The 27,091-nt window shown below is 43.8% G+C and overlaps 2 protein-coding genes across 5 annotated transcripts in view; one reads left to right on the top strand and one right to left on the bottom strand.

The window, feature by feature from the left end:
- Window positions 1–6,322, top strand: part of DUS1L (dihydrouridine synthase 1 like) — a 14,221-nt gene extending 7,899 nt beyond the window's left edge. The window contains exons 8-14 of the mRNA XM_081896668.1: window positions 46–61; window positions 156–281; window positions 642–730; window positions 1,884–2,050; window positions 2,595–2,632; window positions 4,021–4,096; window positions 5,832–6,322. Of these exons, the coding sequence (XP_081752794.1) occupies window positions 46–61; window positions 156–281; window positions 642–730; window positions 1,884–2,050; window positions 2,595–2,632; window positions 4,021–4,096; window positions 5,832–5,980 (661 nt within the window). The 3' untranslated portion in view covers window positions 5,981–6,322. The remainder of the gene's footprint in view (window positions 1–45; window positions 62–155; window positions 282–641; window positions 731–1,883; window positions 2,051–2,594; window positions 2,633–4,020; window positions 4,097–5,831) is intronic.
- Window positions 6,323–14,067: 7,745 nt separating this feature from the next.
- The window catches only part of GPS1 (G protein pathway suppressor 1), an 18,735-nt gene continuing 5,711 nt past the window's right edge, over window positions 14,068–27,091 (bottom strand). For all 4 annotated transcript variants that reach the window (XM_081899730.1, XM_081899732.1, XM_081899731.1 and 1 more), the window contains 13 exons: window positions 26,594–26,686; window positions 24,977–25,158; window positions 23,708–23,872; window positions 22,449–22,584; window positions 21,598–21,675; window positions 20,919–20,979; window positions 20,529–20,614; window positions 20,181–20,275; window positions 19,235–19,340; window positions 18,371–18,451; window positions 18,109–18,246; window positions 17,180–17,314; window positions 14,068–15,125 (listed from right to left, as the gene is read on the bottom strand). In XM_081899730.1, coding sequence (XP_081755856.1) covers window positions 15,051–15,125; window positions 17,180–17,314; window positions 18,109–18,246; window positions 18,371–18,451; window positions 19,235–19,340; window positions 20,181–20,275; window positions 20,529–20,614; window positions 20,919–20,979; window positions 21,598–21,675; window positions 22,449–22,584; window positions 23,708–23,872; window positions 24,977–25,158; window positions 26,594–26,686 — 1,431 coding nt within the window. In that variant the 3' untranslated portion in view covers window positions 14,068–15,050. The remainder of the gene's footprint in view (window positions 15,126–17,179; window positions 17,315–18,108; window positions 18,247–18,370; window positions 18,452–19,234; window positions 19,341–20,180; window positions 20,276–20,528; window positions 20,615–20,918; window positions 20,980–21,597; window positions 21,676–22,448; window positions 22,585–23,707; window positions 23,873–24,976; window positions 25,159–26,593; window positions 26,687–27,091) is intronic.

The following is a 27,091-nucleotide window of genomic DNA, read 5'->3' as shown; positions in this document are numbered from 1 at the left end:
CGTGAGTGATTCTGCTGTTTATGGCCCTGTTTGTGCTGTTGAAAGGGCTGAGATATTCACTGTTTTTATAGCATATGGCATAACTAGAAATCTGTGCTCCACTTGTTTGCATCTATCTTCTGTACATATTAGTCCTTAGAGAGGGAATAGAATAGAATGTCTCAAGAGTGTTTGTTCCCCTCAGGTTGCAAGTTCACCAGCACCTGCGTGATGAGCTGGCAAAAGTGAAGACCCTGGAGGGACTTGTGGCTGTCAATAGAGAGCTGAAGTTGCATTGCCAGGTATCAGAAGAAGTTTTACGTTGTCGGGGCAAGCCTAATTCTGCTTGGGGAAGAGACTCTTAGGCTCCCTCACTTGGCCAACCAGATGTGTTGACTCTCTTAATCACCATACTGCCCTCTACTGTCTGTTTTATCTCTTTGAGAGAGGGACAGCACTATTTTCAGAATGAGTTTGCTAAGTTCACAGGTGGTTTATGTTTCTTATTATTATTATTATTATTATTATTATTATTATTATTATTATATCACTATTATTATCACTTTCATTATTATTGTTTTCATCTCCATGTTTGTTCTCCCTGTGAATTGAGGACATTAACTTGTGGCTGAATTTGTCATTACTCAATCATTTCTCCACAGGAAGAAATAGCCAGTTTGAAGGAAGACGAGAAGCCAAAAGGAGGATTGCCTTTCTTCCATTGGATTTGTCAACCATATGTCAGGCCTGGGTGAGTCGCTAAGCGTTAACCCAAAACAACGCTTGTGCAATACATGCAGCACACATTCTTCTCCCCTAAGGATTATTTATGGTCTTTGAATTATAGCTTAGCAAACCACTGTTGCATTCTCTTACACCCTGCCTTGCAACAAAAAGGAGCAAGGTGATGGGCGCTCATTGCAAATGCTTGGGCACTGTAGGGAAAGGGTAAGTGTTCAGAAGGAAAGGGAATACTTTCCTTCTGAATACTTACCCTTTCCCTACAACATGTAGAGGCCATGTAGGGGATAGGCATGCTTCCTTCCTCTGGAAGCTCACTTACTCAAGATTTGAGGACCACACACACACACACACAGAGCCCTTAGACTTCTAAGTTGTGTTACACAGGTTAAACATGTCTCATTGCCTGGAGACAGACAGACAGGTCATGCATCCATAGTAGTGACCAGAGGAGGAATGACTGCTGGGAGGAGAGCAGAGAGAAGAAACGGCGTGGTGCTTCTGCAGCAGCACAACCGGACGCCTTCATCTGCCCCTGCTGCAACAAAACATGTTTCTCCCGTATCAGTCTCTCCAGCCACAGCAGGCGCTGTAACCTTCCAACAGTTTGAACTCGCCCTCAAAGACACACTCCTCCATTGTCTCCCAAGACAGATGGATACCAACATCAATCACACATAGTCACGTTGCTTTGTTATGCCTGGGTACTAGGCAGTAATGTGCTGGCAGCTATAAGATAAACAGACACTGTCATCTTTTTATTTACTAGAGCAGCACTGAAAACCCTTTATTTTAGTATCTTGAAGGCCATAGACTCCTCAACCCAAATCTAAAGTCTTCATTTACCATCTCTCTTGAAGAGGACTGGGCTGTGGAATGGGATGTTCCAATGTGTTGGAACTTTAGGTGCCTGATGAAATTACTGTTCCCAAGAATAGTTTGCATGATCTTATCTGGCTCTCTATGAGTGTTAGTTCCTACTTGCTTCCCCCAGTCAGCAACTAGCCATTTTATGATTGCACATTCTTTCATAGCATAGCATTATCTTTGCTTTTATTATTTTTAAGGTGCCCATGCCATATACAGACTTCTATAACCGTGGGGTTAGCAAAAAAACTAATGATTGGCTTTTGTTTTAAATACTCTGTGTTGAACCATCACAGGCCCAAGGAGGTGTGCAAGGAAAATGGCACTAGTGGCATGGAAGGAAGCACCCGGGGTAAACGAGCTTTGGAGGATGAGGATGATGGGAACTCGGACGGTCTCTCAAAGAACAAGCAAAAGAAGAAATTGAGAAATCCTAATAAAAGCTTTGATCCATCCTTAAAACGTAAGTCTACGGGGCTGCAATATTTAGCCTATGGGAAATGGATAGTAATCCCTTTGACCAACATAAGATGTGTTTCTGACTAATTGGGCAGCACATTTTATTTTCTTATTACCAGTTTCTTTTAATATAAGGATTTTAAAAAACTGCAAATTGCAAGTGCCATTTTAGAAGGGGCATTCCCTTCTTATTCAGGAGGGAATGCCTCCAGGTTTATTCCTTCTGAACACATGTGCATCCTCTGAAAACAGAGTGTGTTCTTTTAGGATTGGGAGGAACCCCAGAACAGATTTAGGAGGCAGCTGGAGGAGAGGAGGGCAAAATCCAATTGCTCAGCATACGTCGTTCAGCTTGTGCAAAGCACTACTTAATGCTGTGTTGAATACAACCCTTCGTTGTTGTTGAGCTTCTTCTCCTGTAGATTTTTTGAAAATGATGTAAACATTGTCAATACCCAAGATGGAGAAAAATGCTCTTCCTCTGCACATCAGCAGCAGTTCGAAATGACTAAAACTTTTTTTTTTAAAGTCTTTTTTCCTCCTTTCAGCTAAATATGCAAAGTGTGATCAGTGTGGAAACCCAAAGGTAGGTCTGCCTTCATTTGGTTTTCTCCTTCTAATTCTCCCTGTAATGTAATTCATACATTAATCATTAAATCCCTGGGTAAAATTACATGTACTATAACCCTTCCTTGAGCAAAGGGCTCTGTCATAGTTAAAATGGCAAAAAACCAGCCCAGTGAGAAGTTTAAAGAACTAAGTAGTTTTAACTGATGTACCCTATCTCTCCTGAAAGAGCATTCTTAGTAGTTGTTTTGTCAGTGGGTTCATACCTGTGTTGTCTCCTGCTGAATGAATATCCCTAATGGCTGATGGAGACAACTTACTTTACTGTGAGTTATGTAGGTGTTCATACAATATCTGAAAGTACAGGTAGTGGTCCTATAATTTTTGTGTACACTTCTAAGAACACGCGTATGTTCCATGGAGTAATTTTATTACATCATTAATTTCTGTGTTTGGTTCTTTAAATAAGGTAGCTGTTTAGAGTGTTAAATTTATATGTGTTTAGCATATTTTTTTTTCTTTTTTTGCATGCCAAATTGAATTTTTTTTCCTTAAAATAATTCAGTTGAAGTGAAATCATGGAGAGGATCAGGCTTGGTTGGCACCCTGTAGTGATCCAAGTAATATTGCAGGTTAATAGCCACTTGTGATTTTTGCTCTGCCTGTTCATTCATGCATCCTCAAGACACACACCTCTCACCATACACTTGCATATACACATGTACCCCTCACTCCTTACATTGTTACATACTTCTCGCCTTTACACACACGGCTCACATTCCATACATGCCCAGGGTCTCCCACAGTGGTGTACTGCTGACCTTAGTCACTCGCGTTCCTCTGTATATTTGCGTATTCCTCTATAAGGTTTTCTCCTCCTCCATGTACACTTAGAATGATGATCCCTTCCTTGCATACAGATAAACTCACCGGCCTTTTTCATTGTTGGTGTGTCCTCTTTGTCACTTTCCTAGAGGTTTGGAGGTCTTCCAGAAGGGATCAAGGAGAGATAGGAAACTACCTAGGAAACATGCTGCTGATATGTGGTTTTCTCAACCTATATGACCAGGCTGTGCTTCTAAAGGTTTCAGAAGGGCCTGGGCAGTATTTAAGCAGTTTAAATGGATTACTTGCAGCTCATGCACACACCTCATTTAAGTCCCATAAAGCCAGCCTTGTCCTCTTTAATAGGGCACACAACACATGCAACTTGGGGTTGGGTCCTTTTTTCTTATGAAAGGGAAAATCTATTACCAAAAAATATTCTGAGAAACCTTTGGGGTTTGAAATGCCTTTCATACCCCAAATCAACCCTGACAAAGCACTTTATCTACAATGCCACATGTTCACTGGCAACTTGGGATGGATATGTAAACTTTGAGCTAATTAGTTTGTCTCTCTTCCCAGGGTAACAAATGTGTATTTAATCTGTGCCGAGGCTGCTGTAAGAAAAGAGCTTTTAGAGAGACAGCAGATTGTCCAGGTAAGCGAAACCCAGTTCAGTTTTCCAGAATACTAGAGCATTTTAAAAAAAATAACAGAGTATAAATTTCAAATCCTGACTGATTTGGTTTTTAAGTAAAAGCAGCATACTTATTGATGTTGTGCTGGCACTTGTGAATTAACCAAATAAATGTAAGGAATGGGGTTTTCTTGAGCTGCTTTTTAAAATGTTCATAATAGCTAGCTGAGCATTGATTGTTTAAGTCAAGTTATGGTGAACCATTGAAACATTACATTTCCTCTTTTCCATAGACCTTGGCCACTTTTGACATAGGCCCGTCTCTCACTGATTACCCCTGAGGAAAGGCATTCCTTGATGGAAAAATGGGTTTCCTCAACCCTGTGTTAAAGCCTAAGCCAAGGACTGATGCCTATGGGACCATTGTGCCAGCAAAGGTCTTATTTGGTGCCCCTGGGATGAATCATAATCCCCAGATTCCCAGCTTTCATTTTTTTAAAGAAAGTCTCTAGCATTTTTAGAACTTGTGATATGATACAAAATGTGAACACACCATTCTTCTCAATTTTTTTAGTTAGAAATTAGCCTTCTGGACCTTTTCAATGTTTTACTTTGCTTCCTTCTCCCCATGTCTGAGAGAATTCCTATGGACACCCATGTATGGGAGAGAGGGGAGATGTATGGGAGAGCGGGAGGGAGGAGAGTTTATGTAAGAGAGAGCGAGGAGAGCTATGACTGTGTTCTCTCTCTCTCTCTCTCTCTCTCTCTCTCTCTCTCTCTCTCTCTCTCTGTGTGTGTGTGTGTGTGAGAGAGAGAGAGAGAGAGAGAGAGAGAGAGAGAGAAAGAGAAAGAGAGACAGAGAGAGAGGGAGGGAGAGAGGGCGAGAGAGAGAGGTATACATGAAGTGTGTGTATATGAATGAGTGAGAGAAAAAGTATGTGTGTGTCTGAGTCCACATGCATGAGGTATATGTGTGTATGTGCACATGAGAGTAGTATACATGGTAATGGGGAAAGCTCCCTGCTATTCTTAGATAGGAACAGCACGGGGGGGGTGAGAGAGAGATCAATACAGTGGTACCTCGGGTTAAGTACTTAATTTGTTCCAGAGGTCTGTTCTTAACCTGAAACTGTTCTTAACCTGAAGCACCACTTTAGCTAATGGGGCCTCCTGCTGCTGCCACGCCGCCGGAGCACGATTTCTGTTCTCATCCTGAAGCAAAGTTCTTAACCCAAGGTACTATTTCTGGGTTAGCGGAGTCTGTAACCTGAAGCGTATGTAACCTGAAGCGTATGTAACCCGAGGTACCACTGTATTGTATAATCTCTACAATCAGAACCAGCAGAAGGTAGCTGACTTCCTATGGTAAACCTGAGGTCGTCCAGGGAGCAGGGAAGCAGCAGTCACTGTACTCGCCTTAATTTTGTGTTATGACATCCCCCATCCCATCCCACCCACACCATGGCAGCCATTTTATGACTGGCGTTGCATAGCACTTTCCCAAAATCAAACATGTGCCCGCTGGCCCAAAAAGGTTGGCGATTCCTTTTCTAAGCTATAACTTTATTCCACTTTTAAAAAAAAGTCATTGGCTGATGGTAATTATGTAATATCACTTGATACAGGTTGGAAGATTTTTTTTTTTTAGTTCTCTGCTTAACCCCTCATTCTCTTAAAGAGTGTTTCTTTCTCTAATGGCTCCACTTTAGCTGCTAATTAACCCAGGCACATTTCCCATTTCCCTCCCCCCCTGCAGGTCATGGTCTGCTTTTTAAAACCAAATATGAGAAGTCCCTTTCATGGAAGAATGGCCAGTCCAGTCTGGAGAATATTGAAGTGACAGCACAGAAAGGAGAGGTGGAGGAGACTATATTGCTCAAAGAAGCTATTGATGGTATAGCGTGAGGCATGGAGACTCCTCCTGGTTGTGCTTCCCAGCCTCTTGTCTCCTCGGGCCAAAGAAATAATCTGCTTCCAGAACACAACAGTTGACTCCACAGACCTGTTCTTAAACGACAGACAAGTCTTACCTAAGGAAAAATGTCTTTCTCAGGGAAATATCCTGTAATGGAAATAAAAGGATGCAACGAAAGCTTTTCATCCCGTGTTCGAAAGACTTCAAAGACTGAGCCAGAAGGGCTGGCCTTAAAATGCTGCATTGGAGACACCTCTACAGATTTGACCTGCCTGTTTTTAAACTGTGTGTGGTTTTAAAATTGGCAAATAAAACTTTTATATCAGAACGTATTTTTGGTACATCATATGTAAATTGGTGTGGATGTCGGCCAGCCCTAGGCACAGAACAATAGCAAGTCAGCAGCTGTTAAAGGGCACTGAGAAACTTGGGGAGAGCTGCTTCAAGGTTCCTAAATGGAAGGCACACCTATGTAGTAATTGATTAAAATAAAACCTGCCTCTTGGATTGCAGCTTGCTATGCTTGTACTTAGTACATAAAAAGTGTGTGCCCCTGTGTTGGGATGCAGCAAACGATCCTATGAATGGTAAATGCTTTACACTAGTTTTGAATACGTATAAAACCCTGAATCTGTACACTTATAAGATGCACCAGTTAGCACAAATTTATGTCTAGGTTCAAAGTAGGTCTTTCTAATGGCAGGCACAGAATAAAACTCCTGTGGTAGTCTTGGAACAGGAACATATGAAATGTAACATTGTTTCATAATTGATATACCGGAAAAAAAGAAATTTAGAACAGAGAGAAATCAGGAATAGTGGCATCAAGCGGATGTGCTCGAACCACCAACCTTCTGATTAATAGCCAGATGCACTGATCCATTGCGCCACAGGTGCACTGTGGCTCCTTTTGACTGTCTAAAAAGGCAGGCTGCAGTAATAAGTGCTCTTTGGGCTTCAAGGCAATCCTTGTCAGTTCATGGTTTGGATGTTCTTCCAAGTCTCTTACTAAGAGTGCGAATGTTTTTCCCCCTCCTTCCCTTTTTTCTTTTTCTTAGCAAAAGCTGTCTAGAGTCACATCGCAGGTGGCGCTGTAGTTGCAGGTGGCGCTGTGGTCTAAACCACCGATCCTCTTGGGCTTGCCGATCAGAACGTCAGCGGTTTGAATCCCCGTGATGGGGTGAGCTCCCGTTGCTCTGTCCCAGCTTCTGCCAACCTAGCAGTTCGAAAGCACGCCAGTGCAAGTAGATCAATAGATACCACTGTGGTGGGAAGGTAAACGGTGTTTCCGTGCACTCTGGCTTCTGTCACAGTGTTCAGTTGCACCAGAAGCGGTTTAGTCCTGGAAAGCTGTGGATAAACAACGGCTCTTTTGGCCTGAAGCAATCTGAGTTCTGCAGCCCTATAGTCATCTTTGACTGGACTTAACCAACCAGGGGTCCTTTACCTTTATTGTTCAAGTTAATATTGTCAGCTCAAACTTCTTAAGAAATATTGTGGTATTTGCCAATTGAGCTGAACATGCCCTTGGGCTATTTAGCTGATTCTCAGTAGAGGTTCCCTCTAATGGCTGTGATTCCCTGTATTTGTTCTTTGGAAGCATCTCAAGTATATTTTATGATGGTTCACCCCTTGAGCTGCACTAGGTATCCCTCCTCCCCGATAATGAAACTGCTTCCTTCTGAAGAAGAGTTCGGAGTTTGGATTTGATATCCTGCTTTATCACTACCCGAAGGAGTCTCAAAGCGGCTAACATTCTCCTTTCCCTTCCTCCCCCACAACAAACACTCTGTGAGGTGAGTGGGGCTGAGAGACTTCAGAGCAGTGTGACTGGCCCAAGGTCACCCAGCAGCTGCATGTGGAGGAGCGGAGACGCGAACCCGGTTCACCAGATTACGAGTCTACTGCTCTTAACCACTACACCACACTGAGCAGCGAACTGGGTATGATGGTACTTTTAAAGATGAGCAGCAATCTCCAGGTTTGCTGAGTACCAGGGAGTTTCTCATACTATTCAAGATCTATGGAATACAATCTAATGAATGAGTAACTGTCCTTTTCTTTCCCCATCTTCCTTGGTGTAAAGGGATATTTGCAGTGTTACTTTGTTGTATTAAAATACTAGGACTGATCTCGGTGGAAGCTTGTTGCTTGACTTCAGAAAGCCGGTGTTAGCGTTGGACTTAAAAGATTTACAGCTGGTGTGGGCTGCTTGTCATCAAAAGAGGTCAGCTCATCTAACGTAGCTTCTGTGTGGAGGTGAGCCAAAATTCCTGCCTCCTTAATTGTTATGTCATAGAATCATAGAGTTGGAAGAGACCACAAGGGCCATCGAGTCCAACCCCCTGCCAAGCAGGAAACACCATCAGAGCACTCCTGACATGGTTGTCAAGCCTCTGCTTAAAGACCTCCAAAGAAGGAGACTCCACCACACTCCTTGGCAGCAAATTCCACTGTCGAACAGCTCTTACTGTCAGGAAGTTCTTCCTAATGTTTAGGTGGAATCTTCTTTCTTGTAGTTTGGATCCATTGCTCCGTGTCCGCTTCTCTGGAGCAACAGAAAACAACCTTTCTCCCTCCTCTATGTGACATCCTTTTATATATTTTAACATGGCTATCATATCACCCCTTAACCTCCTCTTCTCCAGGCTAAACATGCCCAGCTTCCTTAGCCGTTCCTCATAGGGCATCGTTCCCAGGCCTTTGACCATTTTGGTTGCCCTCCTCTGGACACGTTCCAGTTTGTCAGTGTCCTTCTTGAACTGTAGTGCCCAGAACTGGACACAGTACTCCAGGTGAGGTCTGACCAGAGCAGAATACAGTGGCACTATTACTTCCCTTGATCTAGATGCTATACTCCTATTGATGCAGCCCAGAATTGCATTGGCTTTTTTAGCTGCCGCGTCACACTGTTGGCTCATGTCGTGTCCTCTTAGAGAAGTACTTAATCCCTCTAACAATAGGGTGATCTTAGTAACCTGCTGGAAAATTGACACAGTCAGAAAAGTTGCACAGGCAATAAAACTTACCCAGTTTGTAACTAAGCTAACAGTTCATAAATTATTGGTAGAGCAACGTAAGAGAGAGGCTTGTGAGAGCCATGCAGCTGAGCTGGAGCAAGCAGCTTAGATTTCTTCACAAACTGAGCTTCTCAGGTAGACTGAGAAGCTACACCAATAGGCTTGATTAACTATTTCCTCCCAAAGTGAGTTGACGTGGCATAGGTAAGCCTGGCAGGAGAGCTTACTCTGTGGTACTAACCCCTTCATGCATTAATTTGACTTAAGCATGTTAGTTATATGAGGCTTGTTATCCTACATGTTGGAACTGTTTTTAGTTGTTTTTAGTTTGTGTGTTTGAGACTCCGGGCTGCTTTTGAAGGATGGGATATTAAATAAGTAACCACATACATACATAGGCACAAAGACCAATAGTCAGGCAGCTATCTGCCTTAATTGAGTCTCTTTGGCAAGTTCCCCTCATCTCATACAACCAGCAAATTGGGTGCATTTGAAAATGAAAACAGCTTACAATGTAGGAGTGCATATACTTCCCACCACCACCACCCAATGGCTTTGATAAGGTGGGGAAATACTCTCGCTATGTTTATTTATTAAGATTCTAAAACAGCTGATTGCAGCATCCCAATTCTCCCTTGTGGATGCAAAATAAACTCAATTTTGAAAAATGCCAGGCTCAGCTTTCTTCAGAGCAGTGACGTACATCTTAATAAATAACAAGGTAAGGGGGACCATTTATGAATTAGTGTTTATTGTGCAAGAGAAAATATAAGCCACCTGTCACCTATATCCCACATGCCTGCACCTATGTTAATTTCGATGTTTGCTTTCAGCCTTAAGGGACTGTAGCTATTGCTCTGGTGACTGCAACATTTGTTCATTGTCCTTTATAGGGTGAATAGTCATACGACTTGGGTGTTACAGGGCGGGCATTGCATGTGGGCAGGGGAGTATGTTTATCAGTTTCTGGGTACATCAGGTATTCTTTAAAGAAGTACCCCTTCTTTCCAAACACAGTTGCATCATGACCTACAGTATGTGTTTAGGGTTACATACTGCCGCGTAATTTTCCCTGATGCAGAACCAGGGGCCTCAAAACACAACCCTGGGAACATTGTTTCTGCTTTGTGGACTAAAAGTAAAGCCTCATTTTTAATTTTTGCCCACAGTGGAAGTGAAGGAAGAAATCATTAAGCCACATACAGAGTTAGGTGAACAAACAGGCCGCAGTGTTCTTGACCACAATTCTGGTTGCATTGGCACACAAGTACAGTGATTAACTCTCCAGCTAATGGGTCTTGCCCAAGTGCAGGGAGGCAACTACTGATGAAATAATGCCAGCAGAGGCTGGAAGCAGTTTGGTTCCCATGCCTTTGACCATCTCACCAAAGGTGAGGCAGAAGCTTATTTCAGTTGCCAAACAGGTTTAGGATTGTATGTTAAGCAGAGACTCCTTAAGAGTTACTGCAGGGTGATCCAACCTACTCACTCCAAAAACCAAGTCTCTACCCACAGCAAATCATTGTGGGATGAACCGTACCACAGGAAGGTCAAAGTGCCTCAGCAAACCTCAGAGCCAAGCATCATTCAAAGTTCATAGTGTACTTTGCACATGGTGTTGAAGCCATCTTGCGCACATAGATCATGAACATGTAGCTACATCACCTGCACAACTGGGCGCCCCAATTTCACAAACTGCAAAGCCACAAATAGGCAAAGTTTCTCCCAGCCCATGCCTCTCCCATCAAAGAACTTGACGTGTACTAATTTTCCATTGCTGGGCTGCAAGTAGGGCTGGTTCCAGGGAGATTGCAGCTCCAATTTTGCAACAGTGTGACTGATTATGGATCTGTTTTCAGGCGCAGCTCAGAAATTTATTACTTACAAAACCCTACAGGAATTGGGACAAAGTTTTCCAAGAGACCAGATTTTCTATAAGGTTTTTCAGGACACATTTTTGTCCTACCAAAATTCTGAAGCATGTCTGGCAAGAGCTTACTGAAGCGATGGCCTTCCTTCTATGTGGTTGTGCCAGGGCTCAGACCCCAATTGCCAAGGGAAGCCTGTCTAGCCTCATTTATGATGTCTTTTTGCTGGTAGTCAGTGTCTTTATTCAGGTGGGCCTTTGGCCTCATAAATTTATGTATTATGGCCATTGTAAAACACGCTGCTATAAGCTCACACTGGGTATTGATTTGATTGCTGTGTTTTACCAGTCTAATTTTTATGTTAGTTTGATTTCTGTGGGTACTGATGGGTAGGGATTGCATACTGTACCCAGTTCTTAACCACACCAGGATAATTTCCTCTGTAAGTGATATATTTGACAACCAAGTACTAGTTTCAATTTAAGTTGCCTATAGATGGTCTAGTCTTCCCACAGCCCTTGGGCAACCTGGATTTAAAAATAGAGGGTGGGATAAAGTCACTTGATGGAAATTTAGCGTGCTTTAAAAGTAGGGCCATGTTGTCAGCCTGCTGATCTTCTGAGAGGAACATTGGCTGAAAGGCCTACTGAAGCTAGAATAAATAGGATACCTCAAACAGGCGAAGCAATATGCTATTTCCATAAACCAGGGGTCTGCAACCTTTAAGACAAAAAGAGCCACTTGGACCCGTTCCCGAAGGAAAAAAAACTGGGAGCCGCAAAACTCGTCATTATAATTTTTTTGTCACTGTTTTATTATTTCTTTGTTTGACCCCTCAGAATTACTCCTCCTCATAGAAATAAACGTTAAATTAACAAGTTCCTTTTTTTGTATGTGTGTTCTTCACTCCCCTTCAAAACAGTGACCAGAGTACATGCCCCCTTTCAATGCAGTGACCAGCATACATGCCCCTTACAATGTAGCGGACGGGCGAGGTGACGTTGGGACGGTGCGTGACTAACACACACACCGCCCCCATGCGACGTGACAGCCAGTACAGCGCCCGCCACAGTGGGGAGTGTCGGGGTGCACAATGCGCCTCCTCCCCTCGCTAGTATCCGCCCCAGAGCCGCGGCAAAGGTATAAAAGAGCTACATGCGGCTCCGGAGCCGTGGGTTGCAGACCCCTGCCATAAACAATTAATATCAGCTAATTAAATGCTTCCTGTAAATATTAATTTGTTTCCTAAATAAGTGAAGACTGTGAACTGGACCAATGAAATTTAAATTTAAAATCACTTAGCTCTTTTAGTTTACAGTGGTACCTCAGGTTAAGTACTTAATTCGTTCTGGAGGTCCGTACTTAACCTGAAACTGTTCTTAACCTGAAGCACCACTTTAGCTAATGGGGCCTCTTGCTGCCGCCATGCCGCTAGAGCCCGATTTCTGCTCTTATCCTGAAGCAAAGTTCTTAACCTGAAGCACTATTTCTGGGTTAGCGGAGTGTGTAACCTGAAGCGTGTGTAACCTGAAGCGTATGTAACCAGAGGTACCACTGTATATGGAACTTTTTAAAAATATTATTTGCGGGATTCCCCCCCCCCCCAATTTCCTCCCTGCTGTTTCTTAAATGGTGACTCTTATCTTTTTCTGTTGCCCCTATCAGGCAAGTGAAGGCTGTTTTCAAGTACTTTAGGCAACAATGTAAGTTGTTATGTAGTAATTTTTCTGACGTTACCCATTTACTTAGGCAGCCTCATGTTCTGACAACAATGGTGTAGTCATTCACCACTGTGGCTTCAGTCCCCTCACAGACTGCTACATTACATAATGTGGGACCCAGAGAGAAACGACTAAACACTGTAGTGTCCTGACGCTATAGTCTTCTGCACACTTACCCTGAGTTTATTTGGATTTTCAGTTATCTTAGGCTGTTAACGAGGCTATATCTTATTGTGATCACTTAGTAAACAATGCAATGTACATTTGAATGCTGTCAACACGACCCCAATGTAATACAAGGCCTAAATTCACATTCTTTCCCATGCAAGGCCAGAGCTTGAAATGTTTGGTGTCATTCAAATTGAAGATCATTGTTGTTTTTATTGCAATTTGCTGTGGGGACCATAGTGGGCTAAAGATGAGGATAGCAATAAAAAAGTCGGAAAAACAAGTTTCCGGAAGTTCTGGCATCTTAATTCTGAGCTCTCTTATATTTGCTAATAATTCTGCCTTTAAGCAGCATTGGGTAGAGAGGTCACGATATTAAAAAATTGAAGCTATCCTGCAAGACGCTTCTAAAGAAGCCAGAGAAAACAGCAGTTACACAAGTGTTTCTGCTATTCTTCCTTTTTTACTTACCATCTGAGATGTAGCACTGTCTGTAGAAGATCATGGAGAATTCTAGCCTCTCGCCTTTAGGTGACGCCACACACTGCCATGTTTTGAAATGGTTGACACAAGCATTTTGAAAGCTGGTTGACACATCCACAGAGGTATTTTTCTAGTTATCATCCCTGCAGGGACTTGATAATGTGATGCCAAGAAGTGTTAAGCAGGGCTAGCCCATGACATTCTGGTATTTGATTCAAAGCAACAAATGGTGTTCTCTCCCTTGCCCAATGCTGCAAAAAGTCGTGTCAAGGTGCATAGTGCCAAAAGTAAATTATTTTGGCACCTGAGACAAAAAAAATCCCACCTGAGCTGTGTCTGGGTGGGATAATTTCAGGGGGTGGGGGAGAGAAGCAGGACCAAAACTCTCTTAAACTCCTTTTGTCTCACAGTTAAGAGCATATGCAAGAAACAAAAACCAATGGAAGAAATACAGGCCATGTAAACAGATGTTGTGCTACTGCTTTACTTTCATGATGCTTTTCTATGGAAATGACTTAAGTCTTCCTAATGCCTGGTCAAGTGCTGGACAAGAGGACTCCAGAGTGTGTTTCTAATTCCAAACCTTGTTCAGAGAAATATGTGTTCACCACCATTTGAAAGAGCTGTTCTTTTAGATCACAGTAGTTTCTAAAATAGTGTACTACAGTAAGCCCACTATGTACAAGGGGGTTACTTTTCAGGGATCACACCTAATACAGCTGTTGTTTCCACGGATCCTGTGCTAGAGTGTTGTATTGTTTCCAGGTTTAGGAAAGAAAAAGAGAAGTGGAAAAAAACCAATGCTCCAATCTGAAGGTTATCTTTACAATTATGCTTTTTAATGCATAGGAGAGAACTTTGATTTAAACTAAACAGCATTAACAGTGCCTGTAGAAAGTTGAGTTGTCAAGGGCTAGGTTCAAATTTGCAACTTTTGTCCTTGGGATAAACACCAACGAATGAACCCCAAACGGAAGTCACTGTGGAATATTCAAACATTTAAACAATGCTCATTAAGAGAACACAGTCCCGAGTCTGGCCTGTGACCCACAACCCTTTTCTGTAAGGGATAAATAAAAAGTGGTGTCAGGAGTGCCGACACCCAGGCAAGCAGGTTCCTGCCTAGACGCAGATGGATGTACTTTAATGTCATTTTACTCTCTCTATTAGCGCCCCCAAAGGCTAGAAAGCCACCATACACTACAGCAGTAAAATTGGGTGACGAACATTGAAAACCACAGTCAAAACCAGGCCAGGGATGTGAGAACAAGCCAGAGCGCACACCTTTTAAAACGGGAAGAACAGATTGAAATGGAGCCGACCCAGGGTAAATGCAAACACAAGCCTTGGAGAGTGAGGGAATGGAGCTGACGCTAGGTTTCCTGCTGGATGTTGCCCCAGGGGGACTCTCCGGGTCTGAGACAATGTGTGAATGAAGTTCTACGGGAACGCACCTCTTCCTCCAGATTCAGGCTACATATCATTTACGGGAAGGAAACCCCAGAAAGCTCTGTTGGCAGCTTAAGATAAGCCCCTGTTTGTGAAATACCCTGGGGGAAGGAGAAGGTGCACCCCGGCACTCTCACATGCTTGCGTATTCTTGACGTGCTGCATCTAATGGAAGTTTCTGTTCTAAGAGGAATTATCAGACTCTAAAGGCAGACTCCCCGGACAGTCCTGCCCCTCCCACACCTAGAGAGTCCGAAAAGGCACCAAGGAACAGTTGGTGGCTTGGATGCTGGATACACATGGCCCTGGGTGTGCGGGGGAAGGAAGAGTCTCTTGGAGATTCAGAGAGCTTCACATGTTGGTGCTCATCCGGGACTGGCTGTTTGCTGGAGTGAGTTCACCTTGGCTTCCTTCTCTCGGAGGAGACTGCAAGAAAAAGAGAGAGAGAGGCCGCAGGCCCAGGGAGCGATGAGATGGGAAGACACCTTCTCTCCCCAACCCACAAGGGTCTGTGGTTGCAGGCAAGTGGAAGAAAACCCCAGACTGGGGCCGAATGAACAGAGACTACGTTCCCCCAAAACAACAGAATGGTTAGAGACAGGATTATTCCCTGTATCCAGTTATTCCAATGAGTTGTCCTTCGAGGGAAGGGCTTCCTACCTCAGCAGTGAGCTGTAGAAATTGGTGGTTAAATATGGAAAAGTTTATAGACGTTTCATCTTGGGAGAAAATAACAGGAGATTAGCAATCCAGGCCTTGCATATCTCACATTCTGGTTGGTCCCATGATAAACTGTGGTCAAACTGAATGATCCTTGGCACTTCATCACCCTGAAGATGAGCGTGGCACAAACGCCTTGTCTTGTAGCAAGCTGAGCTTTCCCCTTGTAAACCAGCCAACAACACTCTGCATTTTGACTATGCTCAGTTTGCTGTTAAAACATCTTGAGGCTCCCCAACCCTGTCTAAGGTTTCCCATTCCTGCCTTAAATATTGCAGCTACTACATGAACTGTCATTTCGCACCAAGGCAAATTTATTTATTTTTTAGTCTTATAAATTTATTTTTTTAAGGGGGATAGATTGTATCCAGTGCTCTGTGCATTTGGTTGTGCTGGCACAACGGGACTTCTGTTTCCTCTCGCCCTCCTAGTGGGGTAGGGGAGCTGGGGGAAAAATAACCTCTGGCAACCAATGTGCCCCTTTGGTTTTGGATGGTACATGGGTAGTCAAGTCTAAAAAGCCTCAAATTTCCATGGCCCTCTAGCAACTATGGTGGCTCATTTACCAGAAGCAATATATTTAATGTTGACTCTGGAAGTGTATACTTGATTACGCCTAAACTGACTCCTCTACCCATGTACTACCTGAAACCAAAGAGGTGCATTGGTTGCCAGATGTGAAAAATATTGGTATTATTTTCAGCTCTACTCCCCCACAATCCAAAATACCCCAAAAATGTGCTCTGGAAGGTCCCCCAAGTCTCCAAGGCAAGTCTCTTGAGGGCACACGAGAGACTGGACAGAAGAGAAAGAAGAAGTTCCACAGCATTCCCAGAGTTTTGTTACGGCAGCAGAGTTGGAGAATTGGATACTGCTGTCAGTTTGCATTTCTTGGTACAGAAAGTATTGATTTGATATGTAGAGATCTTTCCCATTCTAATTAATTCAAGAGGGTTCTGAAAGCTTCTCTCTGTGAAAGAAACTGGTGCAAGCTGGAAGTTTCTAGCTGACATACAAAGTTTCTATTCTGCCTAGAAACAAGCAGAAGGTTCATGATGTTTGGGTTATTCCTTCAGAGAAGCCGAGTACAGCTGGCTTAAACTGGTTCTGTCATCTCTTTCTGTCAAGGTCATGCTGACTATAATAATAGGGCCAGAAGGAGCCTGGGCTTCACTTTCTATCTCCCTTTCCTTCTGCTGTGGTGTTCTGTGTATAATATGCTTAGTGTTATAAGTTATTCTAAGTTTGCAGCAACTGGATTTCTTATGGACAGTGCCAATCCTGAATGTATTGGATTTGTGCCCATTATGTTCATTTGCCTTCAGTAGCAGTAAAGCTCTGCTGGATGAAATATTAATTGCCTCTAGTCTATTTTTTTCGGAATCCTGCAATGTGTTTAAGTTTTGACTCTGCTAATTATATGTTGGAATCTGCTCTGGATCAATATGAGTGGAATTTATGAAAACTGCCCCCCCATGTTTACCTTAGTTGCTTGTAAATAGCTACATTTGTAAGGTAAAGCTATTCAGGGCATTTAAGAGAAATGCTGGCTCAAATGGTACGTATCAGCTTGACCCCCAATGCTCCTGACTTAATATTCACACACAAAACTCTGCCAGATCGCCCAGTACTTTTAGAAGTAGCAAGCCCCTGCCCAGAATTTAGAGCCTCTTTATTTGTTAAATATTTATATACCGCTAGGTCTGCAATTTACAGCAATGAAACATAAAAACCGTTTAAAAAGTTAACCCTTTGCTGACCTTCACATGGATCTGGTTACGCAGGACAGCTGCTCGTAGGATCATAGCTTTGGCGCGACGCTGAAACTCCTTCCCCATCAGCAAGGACTTCTCAAAGGTAGTACTACGCTGATCAACATCCCGTGCATATAAAATCTACAAAAAAAAAAAAAAAACCAACAGGAAAGTTGAAGGGCTCACAGCACCCTTCAGGACAGCAGCCACCCAAGCCCCTGATGCTCACTGGAGAGACAGTGTCTGATTTGCTGGAAACAAGGACACTATGAAGTTGCCTTTGTGGAAGAGAACTTTAAACTCCGAAGTTTAAAATGAAAAGAGTGGTGGTTTCTAGCATTCAAAAATGAAACGACATGCTGGACAGAGGCTCAGAAGCCAGAATGAGGGAGGAGTTCCAGGGACAATGAGGTATGGCTTGTGCATCTTGTTTATAACCCCCCCAACTAAATCCTTTTTGATAAAAAACCAGCCTTCTGCAATTCTTGTACTAGCCTAAATATCCTGAAAACTTTTGTGCCACAATTGGGATTTTAAGCAGGCCTTTTTTAGCACCCAGTTTGGGCTTTCATGTGGCACTGGCTTATTTTTAAATTGGTTTACAGAGAAAGAAATGCGTGGAGCACTCAGGGTGGAATGGATCATCGTGCTATGGCAAAAGTCCCATCTATGCAAGCATTGCAGCTTGCCAGATAGAACAACACCCCCAATCCCCTCTTCCGGAGGTTGTCCCAATTCCCCCCACCATCCCAGACAATATCAAGGGGGTGGGGGTGGGGAGGAGATGGGGGGAAGCCTCATGGTGCAAGCAGAAGCCCTCATGCAGGCCTTGCATTGGTAATTCCCCCCTCAGGGTTTTATCACTACAGTAACAAGCCGTTAGCTTTCAGCAGCAGCAGTCAGGGAGGTTTAGTTTGGATGTGACCGGTACTCACTTTGCTGTGAGAGTCTATTCTGGCATTAATCAATCCTTCTAGGATCAGCTGAGTGAGCTCGTCCTCCAAAGCTGCCACCGTGGTGTTGAAGGCAGTGGCCATCTTCCGCATGTCTGCTGACACATAGGGGCTGAAATACTGAGAACGAGAAAGGAGCAGAGAATGAAAATGTCCATTAATGACCCTCTATGCTGCGCTTCTGTGAGGGACCGAAAACGACCAGTTAGGACAATAGGAGAGCAATTATTAGGATGGCAATTACCTGGATGAGGGCGCGGTTTCGAATCTGCGTATAAAGTGTTCTCACGTGAGGTGCCAGGTACATATCCAGCAGCAGATTATCCTGTGCAGAATTGAGTATGTCAGGAAGAGTTGACACTTAAAGCTCTCCCCAACCCTTCACCCCCGACACAGCAAGAGACATGTATTTGTGAAGTTAGCAAAATACTAATGAAAAATAGGTCTAGCTATTAAAGGTTACAAAGGCGTTGTCAGATGCACCTCATAGCCTGAGTGGTGGCTATAGCGATATTTCACATCCAACAAAAGATACACAACATTTGTACTGACTGCTATTAACCTAGAGAAAACTGATCCCAGCTAGTACAGAAGAGAGAGAGAGGAATTCTGCCCTCTCTATGTTGACCATTTCCGAACAAGCACAGTCTTCATAAAACAGCTAAAGAGAGTAGGGAGATGATAAGTAAGCAGTTATTTTATGTAACTGCTTTCACCATCAGGGCAGTGTAATTTCAGACCAGCAACTATTTCTTTATTTAGACATGGAAAAGATCTCTCTACGAACGTACATATTTACACACATAGCTTTAAATATTCCTGTGTTTTATTTTGCTGCCAGTCTGAGCTTAGCAGATGCAGGTAGTTTGCAATAAAGCTACTTGGAGAGGCTAACCTATTGGGCTCAGGTCAGACATAATGCCAAACCATGGTTTTGGCACTAAGGGACAAGCCTGGAAGGGACATTGGACTCCTTTTAATTAATCAGTTCTTCCTGGCTTGAGGAAACCATAGCTTGACATAGATGAAAATGAATAAAAACTATGCTGCAAATATATATATATATATCCAGCAACACACAGAGAGAGCTCAGCTCTCTGGGACTCACCTTCATCTCATCCAGCATCTTGAGACATGAGGCGTATTTGGATTCGTAGAACTTGAAGATGATGTCCCGCACCTGTGGCTCCAGCTCTAAGAAGAGTTTGAAGGAGCTGCAGATACAGTGGGTCAGAGCACAAAGTCATCCACTTCCCACACCCTTTTAAAAAGAGGCTAGGATCCCTCTCCCCTACAAGAATGGCACATGTTGGTTTCTATGGCGATTGTGCAAAAAAGGTTGAAAAAGAAGGAGTCAATAAACTGATAGGCCAAAACTTCCCCTCAGGTTAGGGAAGGCTGCAATAGGTTCTTCTGCATCTTGGGAGATGTGGTCCCTAGTTATGAGGAGGCATGTCTGCCCAGAACTCAGCCTGGCTCAGGGGCAAGACAGTTCTACCATTCTTCTTTCAGACTTTTATTTTTTTAATTCGAAAAGAAGTCACAGGATGGATATTGGGAGTAGAGGACTGGTGGGAGGAGAGAAACCTGCCTAACCTCTCCTCATCATTGGTTTGCTCCAAGTTCCACACACCCACAGGAAACCAAATGCAATTGCCCTGTATTCTTCCTTTTAACTCACAAGAGCTTCACCATCCTTTTCTTGTTCTCTCTCACATTAGCACAGTGCAGACATGTCACTGTTCTCTATTCTCAAACAGGGAAATTAACACCTAGGCACAGTGGCTTAGGAACGTAAGTTCATTTAGTCCAGCATGCTGTTTTCAGCAGTGGGCAACTAAATGCCTCTGGGAAGTCTACAAACAGACTAAGAGCACCACTCAAACGACGAGCTAGAAATCAAATCCAGGACCTTCAGGAAGTCATCTAACTAAATTGCTTACCAAAGACTAAGAGCAACTCAGAACCCAAAAGGAATACAAACAAACAAAAAACAAAACACAGCTCTAATTCAGTCGGCCTATTTCATGCCCAAGGTCCTCCAAAGCTCTCACCTGCTGGAGATGACATTACGCTGCAATTCCTGACGGTCAAAGGTGGCTAATGCACAGAGGCCACCATACACGGCCACATTGCTAGGGGACAGCAGCTAGAAAAAGAGAGGAGAGGAAACCTCTGAAGAAGCGATCTTCAAGGATAGCTACAGGTGTAGACAGCTAGGTAGTCTGAACCCTGCTCTGTTCACATGCCCACAGAAAAGCTGGTCTTCAAGACACTCAGAAAAATCAAGGAAGAACATGGTCCCTCCTCGCAAATCAGGCCATATTAGGAACAGGCCACAGCTATCTGGCATCTTCCCCCCACAGCTTCCCCAGCTCTCAATATCTCTGCCTAATGCTTACCTCAGGGAAATCACAGTGATCAAATGAGGCCAACAGGAAGCACTTTGCTGCTTGCTTGTATTTCCGGGCAGCAAGTTCCGCCAAGCCTAGAAACCAGACTTAACAATTAGTCTTCTGTCCAAGAAACTGCTTGCATGTGTTAGGAGAGACACACTGGTAGGGTCACCCAGAAACCTAGAAGAGGAGCTCCACACCTTTCCACACATCTAAGGCCAGAAGAAGGGGAACTAAAACGCAGAAGCTGTACTTGGGAATTTGCCCTGCTCTATCATGGAGTAGGAAAAGCAAGCAAGAAAGTTTGTTATGCCTAAATACTGTGCTGTTTTTGCACACAGCAAGTCTGATCACTAAGGGCATAAGCTGTATCTATGAGGCATGCAATTCACTCACCTGCGGCACACTTCAATTTGGTGAGGATTGCCTGTGTCTGACTGTCACGTTCTCCTCTTTGCTAGAGAGGGAGGAGGCAGAGAATTAGCAAATAAACAGCAGCGCTTTTTTTTTTTTGCTTTTTTTTTTGTTAATTCCTTCTGTTAAACCCGTCTGAGGAAGCACTTCTGCTATGCAATCTCCTTGGCTCCCAGCATGACCCAAGTCTGAAAAGGCACCCAGAGCTCAACAAGGAACACCAAGCAGGATGAAAAGGAAACAGGGTCTCTGTTCAAGGGGTGCATTAGAACCCCGCAAAACGCAGTATTAGTTAATTTGCTGCCACAATCCTCCTGTGGGGCACCGAGGTCCAATATTTGACAAGGAAATTATGAAGCCTCAGGGCATAAATCCAGAGCCCCACGTACCATATTGAGAGCTAACACAGCATAGCAATTAAGAGTAGAAGTGGGGAGACCTGGCTTAAAAATTCCCATTCAGCCATGAATCCTGCTGGATGGCCTTTCTCAGCCTGTGCTACCTCACAGGGCTGTTGTGAGGGTAAAATGAGAGGGGGGGACCTCTACTCTCTCGTGTGTGGCTGGAAGAATGGCTAGATACAGCTGTTAAAAAATGAAGTAAAAATAAAAGGCACAGACCTGGGTTGGTGGCAATAGTCATGTTGTAAAAAGCTTACTACCTCTGCAATTTCTGGCGTGGACTCGGCTTTGCTCACATAGCTCAGGACGTGGGACCAGTTCTGGAGGTAAACACTGACCTGCAAGAGGAAGAAAACAGACTGTAGCACTGTAATAAAAGCTGAGTGTCAGGCTTCAGAGAATCGGATCCCTTCCCCGGTGGCAGTGATTAAGAAGATCACACAAAAGGAGCATTCTTACCAGAGTTTCTTTAATAATCACAGCGAGACAAAGGAATGCATATCCCTCTAAAAATGGTGTTGCTCCCACTTAAGGTTCACCCCCTCCATCTCCATTAATCTATGTTACTGCTGCGTCGGCTAACCTGAGCTTGTTGCCTCTGCGCTTTCTTTTCTATCACTCTCAGAGCCCGTCTAGTCCTAGGCGAAAGGGGGAGCGGTCAGGAATGCTGTCCAAGGACACTGAATCTGCCAGCTGTCTCTCTCCTGGTGTGCCTTCTTCTAGCTGATCCTCACCCAGTATTTCCCAGCTTTTCTCCTCTGGACTATGCCCCTCTGCAAACCACTGTTCTAAATCAATTCTGTCCTCCTGCCCTTGGGAAGGTTCAGGAGAAGGGGTGGCTCCCACCATTCTTCCTCAGTCCAGCCCCTGACACTGAGTAAGAGGCAAAGCTCCCATTCCCTGGGAATTCTGTCTCTCTAATAGGCACATCTGTAAACGAAGAAACTCATTTCCCTTGATGGGTCATCAGGCTGTAAGTTCCAGGTGGTGGGGGAGAGAAAAGAAGATTTCATTTGATGATGTGCAGCAGGTAGAGCGTATCTTGAATAAAGGCGAAATTCCACAAGTGTGTCCCACTTGAAAAGGACCACTGACATATATTGTACTTTACCTTGATAACATTGAGGCACATGTTGATAACGTGCTTTGCGCTGGTGCAGTAATCGCGGGCTCGCGAATAACATTTGAGGGCATTGCTGAGGTCCCCGCAGTCAAGGTAGTGATCTCCTAAGTCATCATGGCCTCTCCTAGAAAGAAGGGATGATGGCAGCTGCAAAATGAATAAGCCAGGATGCAAAACACATAGCCCACCCCCAAAATTACAGCTCAAAACAAGGCCAGAGCACAGCCCTGACCTAACAAGTCCAGCTGCTGGATAACATGCTCAGGCAAAAGGCTGTGCTTATTCAGAGTTAACAGATGCACAGAATAAAGGCATTTCTCTATATTTTTGGCAAGGTGCAGAATATCAAGCATGACAGAGCCAGTCATCATTTGTAAAGGCTCTAGCATCGCTATCACAAGAATCTCCTCAATAGTTTCCTGCTACAAAGCCCTCTCTCTGCTCTTCCCAAACAGCTGCTTCCAAACATGAATTTGATTCCAGAATATTCACAAGCCCAACACAAAACTAAAGTAATGAGCTTCTGTAGAAATTATAAAAGTAGGAGACATATATGTAAAGGTAAAGGGACCCCTGACCATTAGGTCCAGTCGTGACCAACTCTGGGGTTGTGGTGCTCATCTTGCTTTATTGGCTGAGGGAGCCGGTGTACAGCTTCCGGGTCATGTGGCCAGCATGACTAAGCCAGAGCAGCGCATGGAAACGCCGTTTACCTTCCCGCCGGAGCGGTACCTATTTATCTACTTGCACTTTGACGTGCTTTCGAACTGCTAGGTTGGCAGGAGTAGGGACTGAGCAACGGGAGCTCACCCCGTCGCGGGGATTTGAACCGCCGGCCTTCTGATCGGCAAGTTCTAGGCTCTGTGGTTTAACCCATAGTGCCACCCGCATCCCTCCCACAACTCCCTTAAATAGCAAAGTATATTTGGGTGGGTGGGACTCATAGTGGGAAGCAGTTCAGAAAGACTTGTTAACACTCACAAGATGGTTTCTAGAATGGCTTTGTGTGTGTGCACATGTGAAAACCTTTTCTCTGAATAGGTCACCTGTGCAACTTGAGTCCTGGACAGGTCTGTTTTCATGGGATTATCTACCAGTGAATCGTACGAATGATGCATTTCATTAAAACTGTTTTTTGAAGTGCATGCAAATTCACAAAACAATTTGATTCCTTTGGATACAAAATGTTGCTTCGAACGGAGAACTAGTTGTTCCCGAGTAAAGGCATCTTTGTTACAGCTGATCACCTGATGCTTTCCTTGATTGAGTTCCCTTTATAGTTCTTTAAATCCGTGTCTAGCTTTTCCAGCTTAAGAAGAGCTTTTTTGCGTGTAGCTTCAACCCACGCCGTGTCTAGAGGAGGGGGCTCTATTCCTCCATCTGGGACAGCATCAGGTGTGTTTTGTAACTCTCTGGAAAAAAGGCAGCAGACAGATAGTAAGGGGAGGCACACGATTCACTGTTATCAAGGGCAATAAATGAGCTATCAAGAGTTTGGTGCTGTAAGAATGGGGGGAGGGGGGAATCATAACCATTAGCAAAGTGTGTCATCCAGCCAGTTTTTAAAGGTGTTGATCCAGCAGTTGACAAAAACTCTCTTGATTTAGAAAAATACAAATAACGGAAGAAACAGTGGAAGTCCGCACATGCCTATAATGCAATAGTTTAAAGTCCAAATACACTGGAAGTTGAGTATAGAAGCAAGGGGCCTTATGGTGTGTAAACTATGATAAAACGAGGCATGTAAGTCACATGGATACAATAAAAGAGACTGTGATAAAAGTAACAAAAACTGGTTAATGGAGAGGAGAGTCACTTGGGAATATGGAACGGAGAATGGGAATTCAACCTACTTTGCTTCATAATTAGTTTCAGTTAAGGACAGTAGCATGCATGTATGTGACTTAAGATTAGTATTATTATTATTATTATTACAGTGGTACCTCGGGTTACAAACACCTCGGGTTACAAACACTTCAGTACTACTCTGCTAACCCGGATGTAGTACGTTGGGTTAAGAACTTTACCTCAGGATGAGAACAGAAATCACGCGCTGGCAGCACGGGTGGCAGCAGGAGGCCCCATTAGCTAAAGTGGTACCTCAGGTTAAGAACGGTTTCAGGTTAAGAACGGACCTCCGGAACAAATTAAGTGCGTAACCAGAGGTACCACTGTATTATTAAAGATCACAATCAAAGAACCAGGAGGACCAGAAGCTAACTAGAGTGCCATAATTGCACAAAGTTCAATTTTGGACAGAGCTGCTCCTCTCTTCATGTAGTTTGTTCACAGGACATTACTGGCTACGGGCAACTCAAATTAACAAACACAAGAAGAAAAACACGGAAAACTCTCTTTGGGAGGATGGGGTGCATGCAGTACCTTGCAAGTAAGCACAAACGCTGAAATTATAGGCAGTTGCAGTACAAGAGAATTGATCTATGCAGGGTCATTTGACCAGTATGGGGATTCTCACAAACCAGAGGTTTATTTTCAGTGTTTCTTCATCTTAATACCTGGTGGCTTCAGTCAACTTCCGGTGAATTTCTTCATAAACATCAACATTGAATGTTCTTTGGACAAAGGAGAGGGCCATCTTGAGGGATTCTACTCGCAGTTGCGGGCAGTGGTCTGCAATGAACTGCAGCCGCTCGATCCTCATCAAGCCGCTGTAACTTGCTGCATACTGCTCCAGATCCTGTGGGCCGCAGCACAACAAGAAAATGATCATTTACAGCAGAAAGCAAGGCCCCAGATAGCAAGCTGTCTTCCCCTGCAGTTAGAATTGTAGGATTCTTCCACTGTCATTTGACTATCTCCTGCAGCAAGTAAGAACCATGCAGCAGATTCTGTTCCTTTGTGACAGAGGTGGGGAGCCCACCAGATGTTGTTAGGGAGTTGGAGTCCAGCAACATCTGGAGGGCCAAAGTCTCCCCACCCCTGCTTTATGAGAATGGTTTAATGGCATTCATCTCATCCTTGCTGTTTTCTCCACTCTACAGGGCAAGGATCTGTGCATGGCAGGTGCAGAATACAACTCCTACGGGAGCCTTGGAACAGGAGGGTTGAAATGTAAAATTGCTTCATAATAGTATACTGGGGGGGGGAGAAATTTAGAACAGTGAGAAGTCAGGAATAGTGGCATCAAGGGGATGTGTTAACTCATTTCAGAAGAGGCAGGACTATGTATAAAATTCATGGTAATCTTGCCAGTTGGTCAAGATGCCGTAATTTCTTGTCCAGCTCACATTTGCCCCATGCTCACATCATCCCATGCACACCCTCTACCTGAACTCAGAGCAAATGTTTGTTTGTAAGGAAAATATAACAAACAAAATAAATGTCTAGTTGGAAAAACCATGCAGATGAAACATTTCTCTCTGTGTTGTTTTAATTTGTGTAAGCCCCCTTGAGCCCCAGTCCAGGGAAAAGGCAGAACAGAAATAAATATAATAATAATGAATAATCAAACATTCTGGGAGGTATCCAAGCAACACGTCCAATCAGCACAAGGATTTTCAGTTGTGCAATGAGACATTCTCCCACTCTCTTTCCCCTGAGCAAACCCCGTGCCCTCCTCAAACCTGCTCTGGAAGATTGGAGGACCCCCTGAAAAAGATTTAGGGGGGTGTGGGAGGTGGCGAGGGAGGATGGTCCCACTGTGCAAGTGGAAATCCTTGTGCTGACAGTACAAATTCCTCTGTGCTACTTTGGATAGAACTATCTACCTACCTATCTATCCAAAGCATGTCCTTTGATCACTGGTTATCTAACTTTTTCCTCTGGGCTACACTTTCAGAACAAAAATTTGCTGGGGCCATACCATTTCTTTTATTGATAAGAAATACATTGGAGGGGGAAATGAAAAACAACTCCTAGCATTGCTTGCTTTATAAAAACAGAACACAACTGCTTTGTGATATGATCATAGAACATCCAGAAAGTATAACGCAATGCAATCACATAACGTGAATCATTCCCAAAAATGTAATATTGATTATCCTTGAATCTTCCCGCTTTACTTGCCATCCTCTCCTGCCACACCCTTTGAGAACCACTGGCTTAGATGGATAAAATCTAAGTTTTTAGCAGACCTAAGAATTCCTTTCTCATTGTCACCCTCCAACACATACCAGAGTCGGGTTCTCCACCACATAGTTGATATCAGGTGCATTTTGCTGATCTTCTTGTGGGTCTACATCAATCTGCATGGGCTCCACCGCACCCTGTAACAGCAATGTGTATATGTTAAGCAGAAGCTAGGAAGCTCCTTCCCAGCCCATGGGAAAGAGGTCCTCATACACCAGCAGATAGAGCATGGATAGAAACCCAAACATTGCTCTTTCACATCTTTTGCTTGGAGTTCCATTCCCTTGAACTCTAGGCTTGATCTCTAGACTTGCCAGGAATACGGCTCCCACTCTGCATGACTCATCAGATTTCTCTGATCTCAATGTTTTTTTCAAAAAGGAAAGTGCAAGGGGGTCTGATGATTTTCTGAACAGCAGCCATCACAGAAACAAAAAAACCCCCGGAAGATAAGCTCAGTGGCACCTTCCCAGTAAGAGCCAGGTATTTATAATTTCCACAAAGACATTATGGATGTGTGTTCTGAAGAATCAAGGGTAGCT

The sequence above is a fragment of the Podarcis melisellensis genome (assembly GCF_964234715.1).
Source record: "Podarcis melisellensis genome assembly, chromosome: 2".
NCBI lineage: Eukaryota > Metazoa > Chordata > Lepidosauria > Squamata > Lacertidae > Podarcis > Podarcis melisellensis.
Note: the sequence above shows the minus strand (reverse complement) of the source record. Positions and strands in the feature narration are given on the sequence as shown.